Consider the following 23,105-nt stretch of genomic DNA (forward strand, 5'->3'; position numbering starts at 1 on the left):
ATCTCCCATAATGCACTGCTGTCAATGAACAGTCTGATTTTAAAAGCCTCACTTTTATAAAAACCTATGCAGCTATGGCTAAAATATTATGTTGATTTCTACTGGTTTCAACATTCAAGCATCTTAGCAATGCTAGATTTATTAAAAACAAACATAATTCATCCATAAATGTGTTCTGTTTGTTCGAATGTTATCAAACAACAGAAAGCAGAGTGAGTTCTTTACTTTGGAGGCAAAAGAAAGTATATTTTGAAAAGTCTGTGTAATGTTATGCTGATGGCCACTGTATATTTTCAACATACTGACAGAAAGAAATCAAGAAAGTAAACTCTTACCGCCTAATAAAACATATTTCTAAAGCTGAAATGGGTCTTTTCAAAAGGTTTAACAAACTGTGTGTGAACTATGAAGATTTAAAGTTTGGGTCTTCATTTGTACCTGTAGTCTTTTTCTTGATTCTTCATTAGTAAGGGAATTACAAGACTTTGTTGTATGATATCTCGCCATACTGAGCTACAATAATTCTTCTCAAAGTAAAGTCTGTCTCATGAAGCAAAGTAGAGGGCAGCTGATGCAAACTAAAAGCACACACCTTCATGCCATTGAACCACACCCTATATTTTTATCTTGACAGCTTGAGACTAAATCGTTGTAAGGAAATTGTTCTTGAGGTGCACCGTTGTGTTGAGAAGAGTAGCAAAGACCTTAGGCAGGCCAGCAATTTTCACTCTTTGAGTGTGAACAAATAAAAAAAAAAAAAAAAAACCTATAGTGACGGATAAGATGAATAGAAATGCTTGCTAACCTGTTTACAGTTAGCAGGAAAATTAGCATTTGTTTCATAACTTTCTATCACCCAACACCTGAGACTTTTACTCGGTTTTTCTTTTGAATTGAATTATTCCTTGTTCAAAACCTGGAATGCTGAAATACAATGCATGCTAGTTGGTTTCACCAAGCCTTTAGTAATAGTGAAGAGAACTTCAGGTTTTGCTGACTGACCTTTTGGTTTTCTGTGGAAATATCTTGTTACCCCACAGATTGCCTTCACTCTGTCTGCTAAGTTAAGCTGGCTCCAGCCTTATTTACTCAGGCTTTACTGTACAAACATTACAATGATATCAATATTTTCATTTCATTCTCCCAGAGACAACAAAAACTGTATTGTGTTCTTTTAAATGTCAAACGGTTACTTTAAAACTGAAAAGGGTAATACATTCGCAAAACTGGAATTTTTTTTAGTAACTAAACAAAGCTAGAAATTAAAAAAAAAAAAAAAACTGTTGTATATTAGATATGTGTCATTATGCAGTAAGAACTCATTTTAACAGAAGAGACACACAACATAGTTAGTGGAGTAGACTTAGACCACACAGACTGACTTCAATAATGACTTGATGTCAGGATGTTGTTGCTCTAAGCAAACAGAAAAGGCAGGAGTATTGATTTTGAAAAGTCATCACTGGTTAAATCATTAAGGGTAAGCGAGCTAATGAGAAAAAAAAACAAACAAAACAAAAACACTTGTACATCTGGTTGACAGTTCTTGATATGGAGCATAGAAATCATCAAGCACAAATTGAGTATCGTCTCCCTTAAAAGTGTAAGCAACACTTTAGCACCGTTCAATTGTTTTCAACATTCAACAGCATTAGCATGCTGCAGGAAACTCAGTGTTGCAAATAAAATACATTTAACTGAGTCCTATGTTGGACATGTGGCCGCTGAAAGGCTTTGGGCTGAACAGCTAACAAAGGTAATTACACCAGCAGCTGGTCACAGCTGAAAACCATTGCAGATAACCTTCCTGGCTTTTCTTGGCACATAGAGTCATACATTACAGCCTGCCAGTCAGTAGTCCGTCGAGAAATAATAGTCACACTCCCACAAAAAAAAAAAAAATGAGATATTTGCTTACATTTATGCTTAACTTTAGAAGTGCAGGTTTAATAATTAGAATCAAATAGGCAAGTTCAGCTGCCCTTTAGTTCTGAGCAAAGTAAAGGTTAGATATTTCAGAAGAAAAAAGAATAAACACAGAGATCATGGAGTAGGTTTAGTTTTTGATGCAACCAAAGCAGTAACAGACCATTCGTCAATTTCTATCCCCGTTTCATATGACCTGTATGTCGCAATTTTCACTCCCTTTTTCTGAACAACAAACCATACACCCCTTGCAAATTTTGATTTGAAATTATTATCCAAGAAGTTTGATTCTGATCAACGAAAATGAACACTTTTTCAAAAGTTACAAGTACAAAAAGAGTACAAATAAAGCAGTTTTTTTATTTACACTCTCATTAAAAAGAGCACAACAAAAATTATTTCAACCCTTGTCAATCATCAATGGAAAAGTCAACAACCCAAAACTCTTTATTTCGCTGACAAGCATATTTCTATGTTTCTGTTGGAATTTTGGCAAATTATCTTTGATGATGATCTCTTTAAGTATTTAACCTTGGAAAGCCCGTTGCCATCTTTAGCTGATTATCAGATTCAAAACTGGCCCTCTCTAAAACATTAATATTACTTCCACTCAGAACAAATATGGTGGTCAAATTAAATGGTTATTTTAAATGATAAAATTTTTATGTACGCCATTTCCTGGAACCTTAGGCACAGTTCTAAAAAAAATCTGCCCAATAAACATACCTGAAAGCTTGGGTAGGAAAGAATAAAGAACAAAGTTACAAAATGACAAAGTAACAAATGTACTTGGCATACATTTTTATGTATGCCATTTCCTGGAACCTTAGATACAGTTAGAAAACAAATCTGCCCAATAAATATATATGAAAGCTTGGGTAAGACAGAATAAAGAACAGTTACACAATGGCAAAATAACATGTACTTGAACCTTAAAGAAAATGTTTTAACATACTTTTAACCTAAGTTAAATAGAACATTTATATGGTGAGGGCTTTAACAATAGTCTTTAACAGACAAAGCTGGAGCAGGAAAGGAGAGGGAGAAATTACAACCTTTACAGAAAGAAAACATAGAGATCAGACATCAGTGTGTTGACTTGAATAATTGATAATGGCCAGCATTAACCTTTGTTGTGCAAACAATAGCTGAAATTCAGTGTCCTGGAAAGTCAAAAACATTTGGTTTCTTTGTCTTCAAAAAAGCCTTCAAAGGCAAACAGGATTTTACATAAACATAAAAAAGGGATTATTTATTTTTTTTGGATCATATTAGTTCTTAGAATTGGATAAATATATTTTCTGTTGAACAACCACACATCACTTAACGGGTTGTGATTTTTATTATTTTTAAGCTCAGCCATTCAAAAAAGGAAAATACTTAATTTTAAAAATGATTATTAGAAGAGTTATACTAATGAAATGCATTTGAACATTTGATCACAGCTGAGTGGGATCATCTCTGTAAAAAGGTTTTGGCCTTAAACTGGTCTTAGACACGTAGCTGTTAACTCGCGAAAGACATTTTTATTATCCATCACGGCAGTAGTAGTTGATGCCTATTAGGCTGGGAAAAATTTTATAGATGTTTTTTGATTTATTTATTTCTAAATTATATTGATGTACAGTGAGATGGGTTATCCACCACCAGAAAACATCCGAGACCATCCCTGGTCTTCCCAGGAGTCAACCCTGCAAGTTCAACCTAAGTTCAGACCATGTATTACTGCCAAACACTGAAAAGCTACTTCTGAGATTTTACTTGCCTCTGTGGGCATTTCCAAATGTCAAAGTTCAATATGGTACCTTTAAAAATAGACAGTACAAATTTGGCATGTTTGCAAGGTTTGCTAGGAGAAAGGCTTAGCCGTCTTGTAGACATTTGCTGTAAAAGTTTGAGAAGTTGTATCTTAAGAAATCCCAAAATGTTGGCACAGTGTCTGAAAGTAAAGATTTGTTGCATAATAGCTGTTAAATACTGAAGCAACAATGGGAGTTAGTGAGCAGTTTCCAATTAATGATATTGTATTTCATCCATACAGATTCATAATTTCAAGTTGAATTTTCTTGATTAAATTATGGTGTGGCGTAACATTCAATAATACTTTGTTTTATTGTCTCCTGTATATTCAACCTGGGTTTAGGTAAATCTGCTTTCAATTTTAGCAAATATATTCTTAGAGTCCCCAACAAATATATTTCACATTCAAACTACTGTTTGTTTATTGCACGGTCACTCAGTTTGTGAGAATGGCCTGGTGTAGGCAGATTTACACATGTACCATGCTAGCATTTAAAAGCCCACTTAAAAGCAGATTAAACCAATTAATTAATTGAGTTTCTCCTTTTTTTAATTAATTTGTTTTACAAAGTTCTTTTAAAGCATTATTTCAGTCTCTTAGAGTATTTTCCTGCCTGGCTGTGGTTGCTTTTTCATGGCTGGATAGCTATTGTTTTGTCCAGTGCAATACAAAAATACAATTTGTCCTAATGTCAACATTTCTTTTTCCGTCTTTCTTAAAATATAGCTCTTCTAGCTGAGAGGAAAAATGAGTTGGCCTTTGAAAAATGTTTTTTTTTTTTTTTCATTATATCCTGTGGAATACTTTAGGTAATTACATTTGACGAAGCATTGAACAAAAATAACCTGTAAGGAAAATGAGCTTCAGATGATGCCTTAGAAACTACTCTTCGCTAATGCTTTTCTTCTCCACCTTACACAGTTTTTCCCTCTTTCTTCCACATGCTGTCAAACTCTCCTCCTCCTGCCGTTTAACACAGTCTCACTTGATCACTGAGTCATATAGTTCCAGCCCTCCGTCTTCCTTCTCTTTTCTTTCTAAGCACTCCATCAGTTTAAACTGCGTATTGTTTCTCCTGAGCATTTCTTTCCTTCTTGTGACTACATAAACTCCACACACATTTTTCTCACACCTGTTTGTGCAAACACGTGTGCCTATAATACACAAGCTTGCCGGGCGTGACATGTTATTGTCTTTAACAAGTGCCCAGAGACCCACCCGAGACATTCCTATTTACCCGGCTCTGCACATGGGATTGAGAAGGCTATATTTAGTCTGCAGAGATTCATTTATTCTCCCTCACCCACTCTGTGGTCTTCTCCCTTTCACTCTGTCTTCCATTCATTCTGTTCTCTTCCCAGTCCGTCTCCAGATTGTTCTCTTTTTTCTTTTCTTTTTTCCAAGACCGTTCTGTTCTGGTGTGGCTATCCAGCGCGTAGTGCAGTGGCGCTAGTTGATAAGTAAGATATCTATTGTCATTTGACAGACACATAACTTTTTTCTTTCTTTCACTCCAGTTGTTGGGGAAAAAAAGTGTGAGACTAAAAAAGATAGATGTAGGGGGAATTCAGGAAAATGAATGGGATTAGACAGGATTTATGATATTTCCACTGATATGACAAAGAAAATGACAATACCAGACATTTTTATACACTCATCCAACACCATCCCTGAGAACAAGAACGTCTGCCTGCCTTGTTGAAATGTTTTAATCTATATCTGACGATGGTCCACTGCGTCAAGAGATCATCACAAGTCTGGACCATCAAGAACCTAGCGTTCTTCTGAAGCAGCTAAGTTAATGTTACGAAGCACAGTATTTTAGGACAAATGGTTTCCCAACTTTAACCAAGAGCATCGGGTTGAACCAAACACGGCACACTTGCTGTTGTCCATCCATGTCATAAATTTGGGGGTTTTTTGGAATGCATTTAAAATATTATTTTTTCCATGTATAAAATCTGTTCATATAAACTGTTGTTTCCACTGATTCCATAATTTCCAATTTGTGCAGTCAGTTCTTGTTTTTGAGTGATTATTCCACTCACAGTGGTTCAAATGCTCCCTTACTGCCCCCAAAATTCAGATATAGTTGATTCCCGGCAAGCAGAGCTGTGTTGCTCGCTTTAGATCAATGGTGGACTATTTCCCCAGTTTGCTAAATATCAATGCACCTCTTTTCCTTTTCAGCCCAAATGGAATGACATTTCTTTCCAAAAGGAAGGGCCTGCTTTTGTTATTTAAAATGAGCTGACATTCAAGTGTTCGCCACATTACCTACAAGGCTGCATGTTAATACATTCCCTAATTGCACTCATCTATAGAAAATACATGTAAATGTCTATCTGTTGTTTCTTGGCTTCATTTGTGCGTCCAGACAGAAACATTTCTGAGGTGAGGCAAAAGCTGCACTGTGTAATCTTCTACAAGTTCATAGTATTTTATTGTAATGTTTGGATGTTAAATCTAAAGCCATAGGCAAAGTGCCTGTACATGTGTCATAGTTTGTCATTCTGTCTGCAATATTTTACATTACTTTATTATACAGGCTAAACCACTTTGTCTTTGTATAACTTTGCGTCTTTCACAGGAAGAAATCAGAAAAGATCAAAGTTTAAGTTAATCTGCTTAACTTTACACACACAGCCTTTCAATATCGACTCTTTATCTGTTGCACATGTATTTTGTGCACAGCAACAAAAAGGCTGCAAGTTATATTGAAACAGTTGATATTTCTCTGCAAGTATTGCAGCTTCACCTTCAAGCTCAAATTGGTGAAGAGGAGGATTTTTTTATCCAGCTTTTCTGAGTCTGGGATTCAGTGACAAGGCAAATAGTTATACAGTTAACGCAATATAGCCAAAAAATGATATAGTTCAAACGATAAATTATTTCCAAAATATAACCAATACGCTCTGATGTCTCGCATCGCAGAAAGTAACTGGGATCCTTCTGCTTTGTAAACAATGCAGGGAAATCTCTGCTTTTTAGAAACTGTGACAGTTTGTAAAAAACAATTCAAATCTCTTCAAGGCAAGGAAGGTGAAACAAGGAAACTGCTTTAGCATGTTCATTTTAGCCTTTTTGTACACAAACCTTTCATATGCAAAGAAGTTAGCCAGTTTCTGGGAAAAAAGAGATCAAACAAATTGGCAAAGTGAAATGAAATATATCCACTTTGCTTGATGATCATCGGAAGTCTTGATGTTTAAATGTTGTCATTGGCATCGATTGTAGAAAAGCCCTTATAAGTTGATCTGAAATAATACTCTTTCATCCAGATGTTTATTTCAAAACTGATATGTTTTCACTCAGCTGAAGAAAAAAAGTTCTACTGCTACCTAACAGTTTAGGACCCGGTGTCCTGATAAGATAAATTAGATGAGAGAGAAGTCTTGTGGCATTTTCAAATGATGGTTTCTGTTTTAAGCGATGGGCAGGAGATAAAGGTAAAAAAAAACTGGAGCAGCAAGATAGATGAAGAGTGTGACACACAGATGTCCTACGTTGAAATCTGAACGGGTGAAGACGAGGAAGCTATCGAGCAGATATGAATGAATTATCGCAGTCACAGATCAGAAGCAAGCCTCGTCACATAAAAACAGGAGATCCGAGCATCGGTGACATTTTATTATGAAACTCATCAGCGTCAAGAATAATATTTCTTCTTGAAAAGTTTGTAACTAATTAAACTGGGACTTGAGTCCCAGTTTAATTTCATTTCTGGTTTTAAAATATAGACTCTTGAAATGATATGCACTATTTTTTCCACGCTAAATAAACAATGTAATATCCTGATTAGATATCAGATTTAAAGATTAAATTATAAAAGCAGTTGATCACGACAGATGTTAGTGTAAAATAGATGGAAACTGAAGAATCTCCCCATATTAACAGGGGCTTGCATATTCTTCTTTTCAAAACACCTAAAGTTCAGTCAGATTGGACACCATTTTTCAAATTGTGCCACTTTAATCTGAGTTGTATATGTTCAAGGTCATTGTCTTAGATCAGTGGTTCTTAACCTGGGTTCGATCGGTCTCAGGGGTTCGGCGAAGCCTCTGCCGCTGAGGTAAAGACACACTTGTGTAAAGTCGTGATGACGCGGCCCGCTTTGCCATCACTTGCTGCAGAGGATCACGTTACATTTCTTAGCCAGTCAGTGCTGTGGAGGCGCACTGATTGAAGGAGCTCCACTCTCAGCATGGATTTGAACTTGAGTCTTTAATTACTTCAGCAAAGCTCACAATTTTTACCAAATTCCGTAACTTTCGGTGTAGTTCAAAATCTGCTCCTTAGTCGCATCTTTTCGGGGTTGGTACTGCCTCTAGTGGTGTGGAGGTGGTAACACAACTAAGATAATTACATTACTAAATCAGAATACCGCAAAGTTTGTATTATTCATTATTAATTTTTCATTATCTTAAGAATGTAGAGCTAATTAAATGATCTAAACAAGACCTTAAAGTGGTTCCAGTTTCTCTCGCCAACCTGTTGAAACTGTGGCAAATTTTAAATACCTTGGGTCGTTCCTAGACAGTCAGCTCAACTGTGCTGAAAACACGGACTATATTTTGAAGAACTGTTCTCAGAGATGCTACCTTTTAAGAAGACTTGGTGATCTTCTTAAAGTGACACAACTAGAGTCTAGTTGGGTCAAATGTCTTGAATTTGAAAAAAAAAAATTATTTATCACGAAAGAAGGTTTCAGTGAATGTGCATATGAATCTGGTGGGTTCGGTACCTCAAAAAAGGTTAAGAACCACTGTTCTAGAGGAAGGTAAACCACCAGCTTAAGTCTCATGTCTTAAAATGTTTTCAGTCTGCATTGCCAGTAGTTGCCTTGTCAACAAATCCGATTAAAATGCAAAAGGTTCTGTAGGAATAGCACTTAATTTTCCTTCCATTGACTTAACAGCATGATATCTGCCGCTGGACTGGATTAAAAAACCTTTTAGGAAACGAAAAAGTATTTGTGAAAATGGATGATTGTTAGTCACATCCCTCAGGGGTCAATATTAGGACCTAAACTTTGTGCTGTATACCAATGATATCTGGAACATATCAAACACAATAACATTTTTTTTAAAGGACAGTAGTATGTTGTACTCAAGGGAGGATTTAAAAAAAAAAATTCAAAATATTTGCAATAAAAGACACAAATTCTGATGTAAAAATAAATTACATAATAAATAACAAAGATTTCATGAAAAAAGTTGTTTAGAGGAGACAATACATATACAATTAATTAACCAATAAACCATTTGGAGACTACATGTAATATACATGTGCTAAGATATTTGAATGTTTAAGAAATAAGACCTGTTTTACTGTGGTATCCTTCACTCTTTTTGAAATAACTGGAATAAAAGGAAATGTCTTGCAAAACACTTCTGGAACCATTTTTGAAAATACAGAAAAATAGTATTAAAATATTATGAAAACATTTTTCATTTTGTCGGTGGAAGTAAACTGTGGTGTAAAAACTTAGATTTAGCTACGCAGAGTCTGACTAGTTTGTAGATCCTGTAAGTGAAATTGTTCTGTTTGTATAATGTATATCAGTATGTGGATGTTTACATAATGAATAGAGTCTATGGATGGATCCGTTAACATTATACAATCTGTATTTTTTTTTTTTGCTATCAATATTTTCCATTATATGTAGTTTTGCAGTTGTTTCCTCTCTAATGTCCAAAAATAAATCAGTTGATATTTGGATTTTTTTCGGCTTGTCTGGTTTCACTGCTGTTCATTTCATGAGGCAATATAATGATGCCGAGCCTCTTCCCACATGAAAAAAGCATCGACTTACATTGCCTTCTAATGATTGCTCTGTTGTTGACCTCTCTGACCCCTGGGCTCTCCTGTTGGACAGACAGATGCATACATACATCTTTTATTAACTCTTTGTGTGGAGCACATGTTTTAATATCGACAGACTGGCTTAAATAAAACAGAGGGAAGTGGAAGAAGAAGAAGACGGAGCAGAAAGAGGTTTTAATTCAATCTGATGGATGGAAGTTAATAAAACTGATCCAATAGGGTTGCTATGTGTATTTTCAAGCTTCCATGTTTGCAGATGTAAACTGTTGGCACGGTTCATCAAGTATATGTTATCCTTTCTGTAAGACGGGTTCATAGCCTCTAACTTAATTAAGCACAGTCACGTTAAGCCGTGGGTGTCAGATTTTATGCGTACCTGCTGTAACAGCAGCCTCAGTGAGTGCTTATCAAACCCACAGCTGTCACGTCTAATAAGTGATATTGCAGTGGCTTCTGCTGTGTGATGCTATTTTTTTTATTATCAGACCTCTCTGCTCCGACCAGGTCTGCACACTTCGTGCCTTTCTAATTTTCTCCATCTACAATTACTGTTGGATTAACTCCATTAGAGAAACAATCACTGGCGTAATTGGCCAATCAGCTCGAAGATCAGCGTCTCCGTGAAGTTTCATTATAAATATTAGGTTTAGCTGAAAACTGGGCCAAACAGTGAGTTCCTAATAACAGAAACCAGAATGTCATCATTCTGCCTGTGTCCTCTCTCCTTTATCTTTTTATCCTTTCTCCGTCATCCGGATTTCCTTTTCATGCCTTTATCTCTTCTTCCTGAGTCTGGTCAGTCATGTGAGCATGCATGGAGGTCTCGTTTTGTTTTATGTCTCTTTTTTTCACCCCATTTCCCCCTCCAAGCTGATCCCGGATGTTTCATTAGTCAAATCTTATCTTAAAAGTCAAACTGACTTATGATGAGAAATGAGATTCTGTCTCTCTTTTTGTATTTTTTTTTTTTGCCTGAAAGGCTCCCACATAAGCACACTTATATACTCTTGCATCTCATTATTAGATAAACATAATCCGGGAATAGATGTAATTACTGTTGAATAAACTTTAATTAAGCAGCAGCAGCACATGCAAACAGGATTACGTGGATGTGGCTCTGCAATAAAAGCACGTCTTGTTCGCCATATGAATGAGGAGCATTATGCAGTATTTCCTGTTGTCGCTGCATGTTTGCAATTATTAAATCTGAAAGAGTCTGGAGGACATAAGAACAAGAATATGTTTACTATTTAAAGAAACTTAAAGTTTGGGATAGATTCCTCTGTTCTCAGAAGGCCACCCTAACTGAGAGATTCACAAACGCCATCCCAGCTTCGGTGTTTTGCCCATGGCCTGTTTTCTGCGTGCAGCAATGCAATTTCGTGGCGGCGGCAGCATTTTGCATTGGCAGAGAATTTCCTGCCACACCTTGTCTGCGTCAGCTGGTTGTGAGAGGGCTGAATGTGACATGGTCATTTTTTATTTTACAGCCCAGGTTTTTTTTTTACTGAATTTGGAGCATAATCTCTTTCAGATTTACAAAATATTCATCAGAACAAAACGTTGGATAGAAAGAATTTCAGAACAAGCTGTAAAGGATTTGTCACTTTTTTGTTTCCTTTTGTCCTAACAGGCAGACAACACATAATCTGAGTCTGAGCCATGGCCTTTAATCATTTTAAGCCCTTTCTAAGAAAATCTGACTGGTCATTAAAGTATTTACTCTGCCCAGACAGGCTACTAGCTACTAATAATTTGTAAAGTACTCATACCTCTATCATTTTAAATCCAGTTATTTTAATTTTAATTCAGTGCGATTAAGCAGTTCCGTGTAATGAAATGCGAGATATTTTGTGGTCCATCCCTACAGTAATTGGCACTTTGTGTTCACCGTCCTTTCTTGACCTTCTTGTATCTCTCAGGTAACGGCTGTGAAAATTTCAGATGTGATTTTTAACACCTTAAAAGCTGAAGTTCAGAGTTTTCTCTGAAGGGAACCTTGGTTTCCACTCTTCCTGCCTGACCTTTACATCTGTACATGCACTCCACTCTCGGCTCTTCCTCCGTCTACTGGCAGCGAGTCTTAAAACTGCTGTGTGAAAATAAATCTCTGGGCTGAATAGTTAAGGTCATATTGAGATGCTCTGATCCAAAGCACCTGGTATGAGAGCCGTTCATGTTAAAAAGCTTTTTTTTTTTCTCTGATTCATTTTCCCCATGACTTGTTCCTCCTTTGCTTCCTCCTTCTGTTCCAGCACACACCCTTCATCCTCCTTACCCTCTTGGTCTGAGTCATTTTCAAACTTGGAACAAATAATGATGACTTTATCTAACATGGACACTATGTCATTCTTGACTTTTTCCCCTTTTACCTGAATGCTTGTCAGAGTTTCATTCAAACAGGCTTACTTAAATAGTGATCCATGGCGCATGGGACATTTACTACTTGTTTGAGGTTCAACATGTTCAGGTTCACTGAGTACAAAATATACCTATTATTTGCTTTGTCCCTGCTATTATTTAAATGCAATTTCAGCACAGAGCAAAGTTCTTGATCCTGCTGCAGTTATATGTTTCACTTTATGTGGGTGCCTCTGTTTCCATCTATGCCCAGTTGATGTGAGGATATACTCCAAACATTGCTGGTGAGATTAATATTTTAGTGGGTTTGGTCAGTATAACAAAATGAATTCTGCTATCTCTTAAAGTTATTATTCAGTGGTATATATATATATTTTTTTTTTTATGGATACTGCAGTCTGAATGTACAAAAACAGTTGGGCATTAAATTAGGCATTCCGCTGTAGGATTTCCCATAATGCAAAGCTTTAAGAAGTACACAGAAAAAAAAAAGAGGAAAACTATGAATTCCACATTGTGTGACTTTGGGATGATGACGTCATAAGAGCCACAGGAATTGAACCAATTAGCTGACGTAGTGGTGCGTGCTCTTGGTACGAGGGAGTCACAGTTTCCAAGTTCTTGGTCAGAAATAGAACGAGAACACCCAAGTGAATGGAGCAACTCAGAATCCAACATGCCATCTGCATGAATGGAACACGCTGAAAGTGGCAGGTCCAAACTATTTATCAGCACTTCTGATGGTTTGTTTCACATTGAACTACACACTTCCATAAACCTTGAGTTGTGAACCAGTTACTTTTCTTTGTGAAGACATAAAGTGGAGAGAAATACTTTATTGGCTTCTTGCTAATGGTGGTCACCCCATCACTGGTCAATATAAATGGTTTTCTGACTTGCAGCTAAAGCACACCACTGTGCAAAATACAAGAAAACAAAATCTAAAGAGTAATTTGATTAAGAAAAAAATAAGAAATTATATAAATTACTTAAAAGCACTGTGATGGTTGTCTTATGCAAACAATATCAAACTCGATAACAAAATCGGTCAAAATATGTAATGCAACAAACAATATAATACTATAATAAAGTAGCAATGTTTTAATCAGGAATATTATTTTGAACAACTCTAACAAATGTTTTTCACAGAATATTTTTTATTTCCTTTAACAGTACATTTAAGCAGGAGCAGAAAAAAATAAGAGGAATTCTTTCTTTTCAAATAAAATTGTTGTTGCAGGAAATCTGCAAATGGAAAAAAAAATCAACAACCATCACTGCAATATTTGAACAAAACAATATGCAGTATTTAGTTTTCCCCGCTCTTTGTGCCATTTTGTCTGAGAGGGAAGCTTGACATCGCTTCTCGTCAACAAGTTCATTGATTTTTGGTGTTAGGTTTTGAGTCGTGGAAATTCTGAGAATACTTTGGGGGTGCGCCTCGGGACTACGAGTTTTGTGTGCTTTATCCGTGCATGAAGTCAGACTTTGTCTTGGGTTTTATGTTACGCTGCAGTTCCATAAGCTCCATCTGGATGTTTGTTGTTGCTTTCTCAATGTCAAAACCAAACAGATTTAGCATTCTAGAGCTTCAAAGTAAACCAAATTGTGTACTCATTGTGCAGCTTGCTCATCTAATCGCCAAAATGTGCACATGGGAACGTAGCGGGAGCAACGTCTTCAAATGCTTTAACCATTAAAGCAGCGAATCGATAGGTGCATCCATGTTTACTTATAAGTTGTACTGCAAGTACACTTATACTTATACTTGCAGTCAGAAATAGTTGCAGTATAAGTATAAGTGCAGTATAAATCCGTCAAAATATATATAAAAATAAAATGTAGAGCATTGTGGGATTTGTAGTGTTACTAGGGTAAGTGCTTTATAAGCTACTGGCATGTTGCTAAAAATAGACAAATTATTTAGCGGCTACATGCCTTCTGTGATGTCACCAGATTTATGTGTGACTGGAAACTAGGTTTGGAAAGGGCCTAGGTTTTATCTTGATTAAAGAATGTTTCACAACAAAATAGCAAAAGAAACGGATAAACTGAACATGTCATGTTCAGTAGTAGCTCAATAGTTGACCTAGTAAGCCAGGTTGATTTTTGAATAATAAAAGTTTGAATAATATAAGTAATTCTATGCAGCTTAGACATCGATATATTAAGTCAATCGTTACATTTCCAAAAAAAGGTTCAAGGCAGTAAGATTGTTGTTTTGTTTGGGATTTTAACCAATAAAATGCCAAGAAATACATGGACCATGGATCTACGTAGTTCTACGTGGACATTTTCCTTCAAATGCACACAGTTTGTAAATATGATTGTGCTCAGACGGTGTAAGGCAGAAAGATTTGGGTCGCTCTAGTTGTAGAAATTCACAGCACAGATGCGCCCCGGAGACAGATGTCGTCTATACATGCTTTTCCTTTTCGCAGGTCAGCAGTGGAAAACCACTTGTTACCTGCCATTCACAGACAACAAAGAAAGAACAGTACATGATGCACTTCAGAAACGTGTGTTTTGTTCAGTCCGATATTCTCTCTCAGTCTGTGATAGCGTATGATCTTCTTTTAATGTTCAACCTTGGCTACTTAGACCTGACAGTCAGACAGACTAATATACAGGAACACAATCGTGCTTTGTTATAATGCTGAGACCGGTTGGGGGRWGCGGGGGGGGGGGGGRGGCTAGGCCTGAAATGACTTCTTTTTCTGTGTTTTTCCATTTCTTGCTGCGTTTCTTGTGCTCTCTATTTTCTTTTCATTTATTATTCTGCACCTAATTCAGCATTTCACCTTTGCCGCTTGCGACCACTTGATGCAGCAGAGAGAATGGAGAGCCGGTAACATTTATTTCTGCAGCTAATGAAGCAAAAGAGGATGCATATTAATTTTACATTAAAACACCTAATTAAAACTCAGCTCTGTCCTTGTAGCTCCTGAACCTACAGTGATCGGAAACAAGTTTCCACTTCAAACACGTCATGTCTGGTTCAACAGCAAATTATGCGTACATTCAGTGTACTTTGTCTGTTTCATCTGTATATCCTAGAATGTATTAATTAGAAATATCAGTCTCATCACTTATGACTACTCTTGGGTTTTCAACAAGATTTTCTCAAAATGTCTTATCTTCCCACATCTCCTCAGTTACAGCTCAACCTTTAGCATCTGGGATCATCATTAGTGTGCACTCAATGCTTCTGAGTATGCTATGATACAGAGGAAAGTAGGAAAATGAGAATAATGTTTCAGACACAAATGACCTCTTAAAGCTCTTTGTCAGCCCCCTGGAACTCCTTTGAGGATAACAAAAACAGCAGAAAGTCTCTTAATTGCAGATTCCCACCGAGGTCGTGCTAAAACCTTTGATTAGAGGAACATTAAATGTTAAAATGAAATAGAGGTGCGCAGTTACTTAACAGCTATAGGATTCACTCTTGTCCACTGGCTGTAATGGCCACTTCAGATAGAAGTTAATGATTGGGGTCAGCGCTTTGTGGTAAAACTGTAGTAAATCTTTAGAATATAATCAGAGGGCATTTTTTTAAAGAATAATTTAGTCTCGCTTTTTATTGGAATTACACCAATTTGATTTTTTTTAAAATTTATTATAATTGTTATAGTTTTGGTTAAGACTGCTCTAGCTTAAAAAGCCAATACATTTTGCTGCAATGGGCGAACGTTTTCTGGTTCAGAATGTATAAAAAAACGTCAGGCAAATTGAATTACAATCCAAGACATAAATAAAACAACACTCTTGTCAACCTAATCAGGGGAGAACTTGTTTTCACCACTAACACTAAAACGATGAGATTTGGCCTGAGTTTTATCCATGTGCCTTAAAGGGTCTAAGTTCTCATTTGTGCTTCACCAAACATCCTCATTTGAATGTGTTTCAACACTAGCACAGCACAAATGTCCAGATCAAAGTGTGAGTTAAATATAAAGTAGCTAATTCACGTCAGAATTTAAATGGAGAGAAAATCAACAAGCTAAAATAATCAAGTCTTGTTTTCCGCTTAGTCAAACATTGAAACATGGAGATCTATGCAGGCTGACTTATTGTTCGAAGCCTTTTCAGGTGCTGTGGTTTTTCACACTTAAACGACAGTCCCATTTTTAAGCAGCCTAATTAAAGGAAAACACGGCTGTATGACCCTGTGAACACTTTGTCGATCACAGATAAATTAATATCTGAATAAATTAAAGATGTTTTCTTCCCCTTGTGTTTCTAGGAAACAGGAACTGCTGAACATCTCTAACGTCCCCCTGGGAGAATGTCCCCCATCGCCACCTCGCACAGCACCACCCAGCATGAAGGTATGACACCATGATTATACCTTCATATATTGTGTGGAGGGATTATATTTACCGCATCACATCCATATCACAACCTCCTTGAGATTGAAACAAGATTTTATATGTCCTAACACGGTTTTGTGTTGTACATGATAAATGTAAAATCATATAAACAACGTTTAAATGTTTTTTTATTATTATTTTATGTGTGCATGCTATGCTGAAGTAAAACCACAGCTTATCATACTTCAGAATTTGCAGGTATTTATTTATTGCTGTATGGGATATGTGCAAAGGGCAAGTATCTAAAATGAGGTTCAGTTAAGCTTTTTTATATTTGTTTTTCCTTTCTCTGATCTCAGTCAATATATGCTTGATTGCATCAGCTGAATTCTGGTCTTCCAGGCGGGGAGTGCTGTAATCCCTTCTTTATGTATGTACTTGACATTAAAGAAGGGATTAACTTTAGAGAACAGGAAAATAAAGAGGTAATACGCCACGCTAATGCAGAAACTAGAGATTCTTGGCTCCAGTTGTAAAATTTCAACCTGTATTTTTCAACTAAGAATTTCCCACAAGAAGGAATAGTTTGATTAATGAAATTTAATGCATTAACATTTTTCCAATGTTTGCAAAAATGCTGTAGTGCTTTATTCTCCATTAGTGTGGGATAACTTCCTTTTGCAGATTATTAGTCATTACTGGTTCGGAAAGTTTACAGTCTCATTTTTTATTACAAATTATCCAATTTTATTTGCGGTTTTACTTGTAAATGGGCCTGGGCCAGTTTCTGGCTTCAAGATTTTGAACAGTTCTGGTCTCACATCAGTGCAAGTTGTCTGTCATGATGATCTCATGGTTTAAAGTTTTTTTTATTAAGATGTTAGAAAAACTATTAGTTTATTTATTTGTGATGAAGACATTAATAAACATCAACAAGTATGTAAATACACAAAAGTTAGCAAGACATTTTCTATCAGTTGTCCCTTAGCAGGTAGTGTATAACAAATGTAGCTAATTATATAAACACTGTACATGTTTTCATCTTTCCCTATCTGTGCACTGACAGCAAGTTGGCTCCAAGGAGCCCTCCACACTTTTTATTTAAGGGAAATAGAAATTTAGTTGGTTGGATTTACTTTTCTGGTTTTATCAACAGCCAAGTCACTGAATTTGAGCGTCATTTCTGTTAAACATCCGACTGGAAGAGGCCTGCCAGCAGATAGATCCACTAGTTAACCAGCTAACATCAGCTGGTTGCACCTCAGTGTCACCCTATAAAGACCAGCATGGTGAAAAGTATTATTCTTTGTAAAAAAGATATTTACTTGTAAAATATTGCTAAATATCTATCAGAATCAAAATAGCAATAAAAAAATGCCATACATGACATTAGATTAACTCCATTATTCAATATGATAGGATAAGATATTCCTTTATTAATTCCGCAGTGGGGAAATTTACATTGTTATCGCAGTACAGAGGACAGAGCAGAACCAATATAAAAATCTATATATACAAAAAATACAAGTGAATATAGAAATACTGAAACAGTATTGCATGAAATATAAAAAATAGGTAAATTCCAGATTTATTGCTTGTAGTAGAGAGTAGTGAACTACTGAGAGCAGTGTTTGATCATTTTGCAGCAATATGGAACACCGGTTGTCTTTTAGTTTTAAACAAAAGCATTTAGATGACTTGATGTTTTTTTTATTATTATTATTTTTCTCCAAGTTAAGTACAGCTGTGATATTTTTACTCAAGCTTATACCCTATCATACCAGTTCATGCCTATTTGCGTATTTGCACTAAGTTTCATTCTCCATATAAAAAGAAGAACTGCAGTCAGGTCATCCAGCAGGATAAACTGGATCATGGTGCCATAGCAAAGGAAATGGTTGAAGGCTTTACTCTGAGACTGATGATATCTTCACCCTAAATTTCCAAGTGAACTCGGGCTGTCACAGGAACCAAAGTGTAAAAATATATCACAAAATCGAGGACTTTTAAAATGCATCTGATTAAAGAAGCTGCCACACCGACTTATGTTATGACATTTTATGAGCTGCACACAAAGAATGCTTTTTAGTATTCGCAAGAGCCTTTCAGATGTAATGATTTTCAGACCTCTATTACTCACATTGTGCTGTTTTCTTGAAAACCCATTGAAGAGTTGTTTTCCCCCAAAGGCGGTATTTTACACAAGAAACAGATAACGACTTCTCTAAGAAGGAAACACTTTTTTTACATTGACCTCAAAGTGCACTGTCATCCCTGTTCTAAACAAAGTGAGACTGCAGAGTGACTGACGGGAGAGAAAAAAACGTTCATGTACAAGAAAACATGTATGTGAAAAGAAGGTAGAATCAAAACATCACTTTTATACTTGATATGTGGCTGATTTCTGCTAATTATCAGCTGGCAACCAACAATTCAGCTGGGAGCTAGAGAGCTTTAATAGCAAGACTTGAAATGTTAGAAAGCTCTTATAATCACTATGTACATCAAATCTGTGGTTTCTGTTTAAAAACATTCATCCTTTTTTCAGACAGGCTAATAAAATATTCTGTGGTTCATCAACTAATTTATTTAGCTTCTGGATAAAGCTTCGACATTACGGCCCAGCATTAGTGTTTTCTTCATTAGTGGAGCAGTTAGAGTCATAACCAAAGAGAAATAAAGTGAATAGCAGAGTTGAAGTGGTTGAATCCATTATGTGTACATATGCGCTGTTGTACTGAAGAATGAAATACATTTATTTCAATATTTACTCTTCAATTTCAAATTGGACATCACTGTTTACCTTTCACTTTAAATATCCAAACTATTATAAGGAAGCTTATTAAGATAAGTTGATAAAATGAGATCTCTCTCTATTACCACTTGTATCATAAATGGAAAGATTTAACCAGCCGCCATGTACCGTATTTTAAGGATTATAAGCTGCTACTTTTTTCCCACGCTTTGAACAATGCAGCTTATAGCCTGGTGTGACTTTTCTGTGAATTTTTCTTCAACCACCAGGGGGCTTTTTAGCAGGAAGTGAGTCACTGAAAGTCAAAATTGGAAATCAAAGAAGAAAGCGCTAATTTTCATAGAACAAGCACATACTAGCAGGAGGCAGAACGGAGAAAGTTATTCAAACTCATATGATGTAGCTTTTAAGTTGAGGGCTATCGATCTGGCAGTACATAGAGCTGCTGCACATAAACTCGGCGTGAACGAATCCATGGTTTGGCGTTGGAGACGGCGGGCTGCGTCCTTAATAGCAGATTTATTAAGGACGCAGCCAAATGTTGTGTCCTTGAGCGGCGGAGATATCAGCGGCTTATAGCCACGTGCGGTTTATATATGTACGTTTCCTTAAAGAAAAAATAATAATAATGTAGGCGCGACTTATAGTAAAGTGCGCTCTATAGTCCGGAAAATACGGTATGTAATTTATTTTCATCTACATTGTCACTTAGTTTGCATACACGTTTCACTGGGATGAATTTTACAATCATTTGGGACTTTCAACGATTACTGAATTTGAAATTGGATGGCTGATTTGAGATTATTTGAGACCTCTCAAAATCCCTGACAAAGCTCATAACCTGCTTTAGGTGTCTTTTTAAAGGCCTCATAAAGCTCCTTTATTGTCACCATGGTGTGCACTGTCACTTCTGTTATCAGTGTGAAACAAATCTCATTTAAAATGTTGAATAGTGATGTTCTAATTCATACCTGATATGGTTAAAGTTGTAGTAAGTACTCCTGTGTCTAAAAATGGCAGAAAACCATGCAGGCGGTGGTAGGCCGTCACAAGGTTTTAATGATGGTGATGGTGATTGTGTCGGACCTTGGTAAATATAACGTTAATCCTCAGTTGATTAGAAAATATTGCCACCATATTAAATCAAATTTAATGTGTCATCATTCTATTCTGCAAACAGAAAGGATCAGAAGAAGCATAAAAAGATAAGACCTTTACCATGAAGGTCGTATGAAGGACTACTGTGACGACATCACAGTAGTCCCTCATAAACTAACTTGAATATTCTGTACTTCAACATTAATTGCTCTTTTCACATGTTGAGAGTTTTTAGACCAGGTTAGCGGATGCTTACCTGAAATAAATGGTGTTTTTGCTCTTTTATCTTGAATTTTACATATTTATGATGATGCACACTGTGTGTAGTTCTATAAATAAATCATTTCCTTTAAGAAACTCAAGGTGACACAACACATTGTAAATATGTCCCACATAACTCTTGCTGCCATGTGCGGTGAACACACTGGGAGGACCTGTTCTGCTTTGACAAATCATTCAGTTACTCACCTGACTTGACTTTCCTGTTGGCGCTTCTGCTACCGAGTCAAAACAGAGGATAAACGAAATTGAGAGCAGAGGCAAACATGAGAACACATGGAAAAAAGACAAGAGGGGATATCTCAAGTCCTGTGATGGTAAGTCTGAGTCGACTGCCTTTAAAAACACTCAGATAGGTTGTTGATCAAATCAAATGAATAACCAGTGTTTGCAGAATAAAGTGTTCATCTGAATGGTTTAACCTCTGTGTAACAGTTGAAATGTTGGAGTCTGAATTCAATACCAACAGCCTCTGTTATGACCAAAATATGCTGGAAAAAAAAGTAGCTTTTACTGTAATTAGTCATTATTATAGTTGAGAAAAAAATATTAAAATTCAAGCATTATTGCTGTTTTGTAAAGTCAGCATGCTAGTAATTGTGCAACTTAAAATACAGTAAAATTGCCACATATTTCTGTTGAAGTTCAAAACCCTGCTATTAACATGTGTTATAGTGGTAATATTTCTAAATATTTGCTTCAAGTTTTAAGTTGAAAAACTAGAAATTAGGACTAATCAGAAACACCAATCCAAATCAAACACCTGACGTTTGTTCGATTTGCATTCATCCCTTACACTTTCCTCAGTTGTATTCTTATCTGGTGTTTACTCCCACGTGTGAAGGCTCATTTTCATAAACGAGCCAAAAGCTGCGCTGTCTGTTCCAGATGCAAATTGTCGCTGAAGCTGTACTGTATGTGACTGTGTTGACCTGTGTTTTACTCAATAGAAGCATCTTCGTCCTTTCATTGAGCTTTTTCCAGTTCCTGAGTGAAGCTCTCACTCAGGTAAAGGGCAATAGCAGCAAAAGGATGGTTCTGCCAACATATGAACATCGGCATATGTTATTAAAAATATGCCGATGTTCCCTGCTAGATGAGTTTTTGTCAGAGGAATTTTAAAGTGATAACTCAGGATTTCTGAAGTTAAGATCTCTACATGCTGTCTTGGTGTCTTGATGAAGATCATTTTGGGCTTCTACAATCTTAAAATAGCTCCGACCTGAAAAACGTCATGTCAACGTCATTATGCAAACACTTTTTTATTAATCTTTCTTCCATAGCCACATTTGCATTAGGTGTTTTTTTTTTTTGTTGGTTTTTTTTACTCTGATGCTCAGGGGGAGTTTTTGATATGAGGAACGTGACCAGTTGCCCAGGGCAGCATTAAAAAAGGGGGAGCACACAAAGAAAAATCCCCCAAACCAAAACATATCTGTCAGTTTCACCAATATACATCTACAAACGGCTGTGATTTTGTACCCTTTGCTTGATGTTGAGAATAGCTTTAAAAACTTTGTGACAACGTAGTTTGCCTGGGTGCCATTCACGCAAAAAAAAGAAAAACTGCTGTAGAAACTGATGGCTATTTAAACAGCAAATTGAAGTCAGACCTGGTGGACCAGCAGTTATCTTCCTGTTTGAAACATGTACAGAGAATGGAAAATGTTAATTATTTCACACTGAGTAATTACTTGATGAGAAAAGAAGGGAGTAGAACTGTCTATAAGGTATTGTTTACTTAAATGGCTAACATAATTTTACTTTTTATACTGCTTTGCTTCTGACTGAAAATGCTTCACATTATGTTTTAGAAATAAAAATAGCCTTTCAAAGAGAATAAATTTGGGAGTAGCAGCAGCATCATGTTTTTAAAAAATATATTTTCAGTATATTTTTTCACACAAGAAGATCACCGCCGCCTGCATCCATATCCATATATAAACAATCCCAGACTTCTTTGTAAATAAAATCAAAGAAATTATAAAAATCCAAATGTTCACAAAACAGCCTTCACAGAAGTTCAGACATCAGAGTTGTTTTGAGATCTAAGATTTAACTAGTAACATCATTTTACCAAAACCTCCTATCAAAAATGTAGAACTACAATTTCAAATGAAATGGACCTCTCGCAGTTGCTGCCTTAAACTTGCATGCCCGAAAAAGCTAAATTCTGCAAAATATCCTCTATAGTCCCACAAATAAAAATCACCAAAGTGTGAAGATTGCTGTGACTTTTCCTCCTTTCTTTCGATTTTGTGGCCAATAAAGCTCATGACTTAACATGAATATGTGTTAATTTTGCCAGCCAATGAGCCTGTCAGTCAATCAGTTGTGGAGGCCATTTTGCCGATTTAATCTGCTTTCCGCCAGCCTGTGGTATCTTGTTCAGGTTGCCATGGGAGATGAGAGATGCGGATGTTGCCTTGGCTGAAGAGAGACGGAGAAAGACGAGCCAGAAGTGAAAAGGTTGGCTGAAAAAAACAACAACAAAAAAACAAGAAATGGAGGACAAATTAGCATGAAGAGACAAAGAGATAACAGAGAACAGGGCAGGGAGGGTAAAACGAGACGCATTCAGGCAGCATTCAGACTGACGGCCAGGCATAAACACAGACTCTTTATTCTCTGTTCACTGTTGGTGATAGAGCTGAAAATTGAGCACAGAGTCTTCGCTCTAACTCATCTTTTGCAAGAGCTCAGTTAATACAAGTGAAAAAAAAAACTGTTGTATATTAGATATGTGTCA

The 23,105-nt window shown here is 36.3% G+C and overlaps 1 protein-coding gene across 6 annotated transcripts in view; it reads left to right on the forward strand.

Moving 5' to 3' along the window:
* rap1gap2a (RAP1 GTPase activating protein 2a) overlaps window positions 1–23,105 on the forward strand; it is an 80,482-nt gene that overhangs the window by 37,178 nt on the left and 20,199 nt on the right. For 5 of the 6 annotated variants that reach the window (XM_008426028.2, XM_008426033.2, XM_008426036.2 and 2 more), the window contains one exon: window positions 16,158–16,242. In XM_008426028.2, the coding sequence (XP_008424250.1) occupies window positions 16,158–16,242 (85 nt within the window). Of the gene's footprint in view, window positions 1–16,157; window positions 16,243–20,554; window positions 20,674–23,105 lie in introns of those variants that run through there. The other variant, XM_008426035.2, reaches the window with a different exon arrangement.

Source organism: Poecilia reticulata, linkage group LG13 (assembly GCF_000633615.1).
Source record: "Poecilia reticulata strain Guanapo linkage group LG13, Guppy_female_1.0+MT, whole genome shotgun sequence".
NCBI classification, from domain to species: Eukaryota; Metazoa; Chordata; class Actinopteri; order Cyprinodontiformes; family Poeciliidae; genus Poecilia; species Poecilia reticulata.